The 6503-nt window shown below is 41.2% G+C and overlaps 1 protein-coding gene across 1 annotated transcript; it reads left to right on the forward strand.

Moving 5' to 3' along the window:
* Positions 1-3149: 3149 nt before the first annotated feature.
* Positions 3150-4316, forward strand: LOC103482238 (trace amine-associated receptor 13c-like). The gene is made up of 2 exons (XM_008438266.1): positions 3150-3387; positions 3506-4316. Exons 1-2 carry the CDS (start codon positions 3215-3217, stop codon positions 4314-4316), a joined length of 984 nt encoding a protein of 327 aa, XP_008436488.1. The 5' UTR covers positions 3150-3214.
* Positions 4317-6503: the final 2187 nt, after the last annotated feature.

The following is a 6503-nucleotide window of genomic DNA, read 5'->3' on the forward strand; positions in this document are numbered from 1 at the left end:
CTGTGTACAAATTTAACATAATTTGCTAACAATATCTGGTTACATTTTGTTCTATATTGTTTTGAAATGTACAAACACAAATACATAAGCTAAATGTTATGCTTCACACTGATGGTCTTGTCATAAATCTTGTTAAATTTATTTGAATATTTAAATTGGTGACACAGAAACTAAAAGTAGAATAATGCTCTAGCGAAAGAATGTATTTGAAACTGTTTTGTCTTAAAAGCTGTCCAAATGTCCAATAAATTGTTACATCCAACCAAAAGACCAAAGGTTGTGCCTATTTTCTGTTGGTGTATTACATTTAGGTATTGTGGTAAAATTCAATGACATAAAATGTGTTTGTATACAGTTCCACTTTAACTCACAAACATATGCATACATTCACAACACAGATACATGGCATTTACACACATATGAATTATTTTACGTGTTTTAGGCTGGGATTTTAACATGTCAAATTCTATTATTCACAGACGCATTAAAAATGTAGACAAATAATTACACTGGAGTGTAAACGTGTTGTCTCAATTAGTGCGTAACTTAATCAGTAAGAGATGTTAGAGTGCATCATTTTTGCTGCGCAGAATGATAATATGTCAGTATATCAGAATCAGAATTAATTTTATTCGTCACATTTGTGGGTACAAACAAGGAATTTCATAATCAATTCAATCGTAATCAAGGTACAGTCACAAATCTTAAACTACAACATAAACAAAAAGCACTTAGTAAGGAAGAGCCAGGGGGAGAAGAAAGGACAACATTAATATTTACAAGAGTTTGAGCAGCCTTTTTTCTTACATATGAGGTATAAATTGTGTTCAGCAGAGAGACAGTCAGGGTATTGAAAGTGTCTGTCTTCTAGTTTTTGCCATTAGCGCTCTGTAGAGCAGACAAGAGGTTGTGTAGTGATTTGGGTTTTTCTGTGTGTTTATTTTSGTTTCTGTTCTGTGGAGTCTCTGTGTCGTCCCGTCTACCCCTTGATTGTCCCCAGCTGTCCCTTGTTTCTCCTGATTGTCTCCCTGTGTATTTATACCCACCTGTGTTCCTTGTTCTTCGTTGGGTCCTTGTCTTACCGTCTTGTCGCGTCTAGCCTTGTCCTTTGTTTTACCAATTGCTACCAGTTGTGAGCTTAACCTTCCGTTCACTCTGTGCTGCCCTGGATTTTGGACTTTGTGGTTCTGTATCATTAAAATCATCATATTCATTATTTCAACCTGGGTCCTCAGCTTCTTCCTCACCATAAATCATGACAGGTTGAGAGTCTAAATAACCTTTGGCCAGGATACATTGGATCAATGTTAGTTGCCCTTTTGCTGGTCCTCAACCTATGGAGGTCATGAATAGAGGGAAGGTCAACCCTGATTACCGTCTCCACAGACCTAGTGGTATGTTGCAGCAGTTAGTACCTGTCCTGTTTTGTGGATGAGCCAAGCCACACAGAAATGGATGAAGACGGGACAGACTGTAATTTGGCAGTGTAGAAGATGACCAGCATCTTCTGTGGAAGGTTGAACTTCTTAAGTGGCAGCAGGAGTTTTAATCTCTGCTGAGCCTTCTTTTGGATGGAGGCAATGTGCGAGGACAATCTCGGGTCACAAGAAAGTGTAGTTCCTAGGAACCAGAAGTGATCCACAGCGTACCTGGTGTTGTCCATTGATGTGCAGTCATTTGTATACAGGCAGAATAGGAGAGGGAGCAGAACACACCCCTGGAGGCCACTAATGCTGATCGTTGTTGAGCTGGATTAGATGTTTCCCAGCCTCAAAAGTTGCTGCCACTGAGTGAGGATTTTGGTGATCCAATGGCAGGTGGAGGCTGGCACTGTGAGCTGGATGAGCTTCTGGTGGAGGTTGATAGTGTTGAAGGCACAGCTGAAGTCCACAAACAGGATCCTGGCATGTGTCCCTGGATGATCGAGGTGGTCCAGGATGAAGAGTAGACCCAGGTTAACTGTATCGTATGCCAACCTGTCTGACCAGTACGCAGACTTCAGGGGGCCTGTGATGTCCTGTTTCAGCACCAGGTGCTAAAAGGATTTCATGACCACAGACGTCAGCACATTCAATCTGTTGCCATTTGATCCTGTGATGGGTTTTTCTTGGAACCTAGGATGATGGTGAAGCAGTCCAAGAGGGTGTGAATTTCTCAAAGTTTGAGAGATTTCTTAAAGATGTGAGTGAAGATGGGTCTAAGTTAATCAGTACAGGTTTTACTGTACTGTGAGGGGTAGACTCCATCAGAGCCACACCTCTTCCCTATCCTCACATCCCCCTATCTGTTCTTCCTATCCCCCAAGAAAAATGCAACCATGGAAGAGTTGAACACCAAGGCTCTTTAACAAGTTTTTCTGACCAGCCACCTCCCCAAAGGTTTCTGATTTCTTCTTTAAAACGAAGGATGGGGGGTCCCATTCATTGACTACTGGGGTTTGAACAAAGTCAACATTAAAAATTGCCAACCCCTCTGGACACTCTCGATGACATGATGCTGACACATAACATTTTCAGAGATAGGAGCAAAACAAAAACTTGAACCAGCTCAAAATCGTAGTACAATTGATTGACATCAATTTAACTTGATCTGGATAAATGTGGGAGGGCTGGTTAACCTCTGACCTCTGAGACATTTTGTTAATATCTCCAAAACAAAAGCAGTACAAGTGCAAATTTTAGCAGCTGATTGATTTTTTTATTTATTTTGATTTTGTAAATGTGGGCGGCTGTTTGACCTTTGATGACCTCAGGAAACATATGTCTTTAAAATGATAGCAGCATAAAGAATCACCATCAATTTAGTTTGATAAGAAAAAGCTGCTCTTGGCATCTTCATTCAGGACCTTTTTATTGTAAGCCACCTAGAGAATCAGTGAAATTTTCATTAAAAAAGCATCTAATTTCATCATAAAATGTGCTACAGGTTTTACACTCAGAACACAAGTAGGTTAGATATATTTTTTCCACCCTGCATCAAATGTATAGCTAATTAGAAGCAATACACACATTATTCAGTATTTTGGCAAAGCATAAAATAAGTTACAGATATTATTAATATTAAAAAAGCTACAGAACAGGAGCATGAATATTTATTATGTCCCTCCTTCGCATCAACRGAGGACGGAGAGCTGAATATATAAGACGGTTGTTTGGCAAAGTGATTGAGGCTTAAAATGAACTGAACAGCTTCTTATCTCCTTCTCTGTCTAATTATGAAAACTGTTGATGAAGCTGAACTTTGCTTTCCCCAWCTGCTCAATACATCCTGCAGAAAGACTCTGCTGCCCCCCTCTGTGTCCTTGGTTATTCACTTAACGTTATCTTCCATCTCTCTACTTACAGTATTTTCTAACCTGCTGGTCATCATCTCCATCTGTCACTTCAAGTAAACAGTTTTGGCCTCTTTTGAAAGGAAAACATTTGTAAAGATGATTTTGTATGAATTTATGTGTGGCAAACTTTACTGACACTAACAGTGTGGTGGTGTTTTCTCATTTCTGCAGGAGGCTCCACAGCCCCACCAACATCTTGCTGCTCTCTCTGGCTGTCTCAGACTGCCTGGTGGGATTCCTCATTTCATTCCAGGTAGTGCTGATMGATGGCTGCTGGTATCTTGGGGACATCATGTGTGCTCTCTATATTATTTTGGATTATATTATTACTACTGCCTCAATAGGAACCATGGTGCTCATATCCATTGATCGTTACGTGGCCATCTGTTACCCCCTGCACTACTCTGGCAAAGTCACCACTGAACGAGCGAAGATGTGCATTTTACTGTTTTGGATGTGCTCCATTCTTTATCATTGTGTTCTGTTAAGGGACAATCTGCAAAGGCCGGGCAAATATAATTCCTGCTCTGGAGAATGTGTTGTTTTTCTAGATCATATTGGGGGAGTTTTTGACATTTTGTCATCCTTTATTTGTCCCGTCACTGTGATCATTATTCTGTATGTCAGAGTGTTTGTAGTGGTTGTGTTTCAGGCTCGAGCCATGCAGTCTCATGTTGCAGCGGTCTCACTCCAGGGCTCAGTGAAAGTCACAGTTAAGAAATCTGAAATGAAGGCAGCCRTAACACTTGGGGTTGTTGTTGTTGTGTTTCTTATGTGCACCTGTCCATATTTCTGTGTTTCACTAATTGCAGAAGATGCAGCGGTCAGTGCTTCATCCGCAACCTTYATTCTGTTTTATTTTAATTCCACCCTGAACCCTCTGATTTACGCCCTGTTTTATCCCTGGTTTAGGAAATCAGTCAAACTGATTTTTACTCTGCAGATATTAAAGCCAGAGTCGTGTGAAACAATCATGATGTAAAGAGAATCCTAATCTTTTAATAGAGGTCATGGATGGAAATAAATCTTTCAAGAGACAACACATTTTCTTTAATGGATCTTTGTTATTTGAATTCTTTCACAATTGTGGATCATTTTTCCTACCTTTTGTGCCAGCACAGATTTCTTTGTGTCCAGAGAGCCTTTTAATTCTGTATAAACTATTTCAGGATCCTAAAACATGCAGGGTTGCTACATATAGCATTGTGTTATGACTGGCTAAGATCCTTAACAAAAACAGGAAGCTATACCACAGATGAAGGTGCATTTTTCTGAACATTTTTAAAGATAAAAATAAAGCAAATAAAAAAATCAACCATACAAGAATCAAGAAACTGGAATGGGATGATCTTTTTCCACCTGTGCTTCTRGAGCTCTGTGTTTCCAAGTGAACCATGATGACCTGAAAACCCGACACCACAAGACTGCCACTGATTGCAGTTTGTGTCACAAATCACAAACTGCAAATCACAAACRTTATTGCAAATTTGCCATTTGCAATAATGTGTTTTAAAAACAATTATGGCAACAACGAAACCCACACCGTGGTCCAATGCTTTTTCATGTGCTTGGTGGCATACGACAAAATTAAGAGAGCGCTAGATGAAAAGACTTGCAACAAAAAAGTGTTTAAAGAAGTGTCGGAGCCGATGACCTGTCACGGCTATCACCAAAGCAATGCCGGGCGAAGCTAAAAACCTGAAGTGCGATTCCTGCACAATTAAAGATCATAATGCCTGGAGAGGGAAAAAATCAACAAAATTGGAAATGCTTCAGTGAGATGGATGCCATTTATGGCAACTGACTGACAAACAATGGGAGGGAGAGTAACGTGGACACAGCCACTGCTCTGCTGGAGTCAATGATGGATGATGGAGAGTGTTTCATTAACTTTTATGTACTTTTACTTTTCGTATGTATAGCCCACTATAGCAGATTCGCATTCGCTTACCTTCACAGGTAGTCTAGCCCGTACATATTTAGTACTACATTATGACTTCYCACACTCTTCTGTACTTCTCCAGAGTGTAGGTGGCATGAAATTTGGCACAACTTCATAAGGAACCACCCACTGGAGCTGTTTCTGAAGTGTAATGGAAACAGCCTGTGTCATACTGATTGARCCAAATCTCTAGTGGAAAAGGRCCAGAAGTGTTAGAATCTGCGGCGTAATGCAAATACTTGTGTGAGTGTTGGGATGTAAAAATAAAGACAAACTTAAATGTGCATAAGGARGAGAAARGGCCCAACAGTACACCGGCGCTGCATGAGGYGTGGAGAGAACAGAGCTCTGGGTTCAAATCACCATCACCACAGAGAAAGACCACAAGGCCAGTCTCAGAAGCCAGCCCTCTAGGCCCACATACTTTATAAATTATATGAACGCCAGCATGAAAACTCACAAGTATTGTCTTTCACCGACTTGTTATAAATGAATAAATATCACAATCTACACATATGTTATGTGCAATTCAATGACAAAAACACATCAAGGATAACCTTCCTGYTGGTCTGCACCGGCATCAGTTTGCCTATAGGAGGAACCTGTCCACAGAGGATGCTRTCTCCATTGCACTACACATCTGCAACATCCTGACACTTATGTTAGGGTGCTATTTGTCATGCAGAAGCTGCACGATCTGGGTCTTTTAACCCCAATGTGCCTTTGGATCAGGGGGACTTTCTCACCATTCAGCCTCAGGTGGTGAGAATAGGGGACTGAACATCATCCAACCTGATCCTTAATACGGCCACACTGCAGGGCTGCTACAGGAGGACAGTGCACCTCCTGCTACAGGAGGTGCACTGTCCTACAGGTAGGACAGTGCACCTACCTATTACAAATCAAGGGCAGGAGGTGGAGTGCATAGACAACATCAAATTCCTGGGCGTCCGCGTCACTTCAGATCTGGCCTAGTTGCTGAAGACCTTTTTTTTTGATGAAGAAGGCCCAACAAAGTTTCTTCTCCCTCAGGAAACTGAGAAAAAGGGCTGGACTCCCTGCTCAGTTGCTCAAGACGTTCTAGGCACMTCCTGATGTTTCCCAACCAGAAGACCTGGATGAACAAGAAGGTTAGAGAACTTTCAGGAGCTCTATCACTTCTTCGCCTATTTTGAGGCTGAATCACCAGCAGAGCCAAGATACTGCAGCGGTCATCCCTCCATAGCC

This window comes from Poecilia reticulata, linkage group LG2, assembly GCF_000633615.1.
Source record: "Poecilia reticulata strain Guanapo linkage group LG2, Guppy_female_1.0+MT, whole genome shotgun sequence".
Lineage (NCBI taxonomy): Eukaryota > Metazoa > Chordata > Actinopteri > Cyprinodontiformes > Poeciliidae > Poecilia > Poecilia reticulata.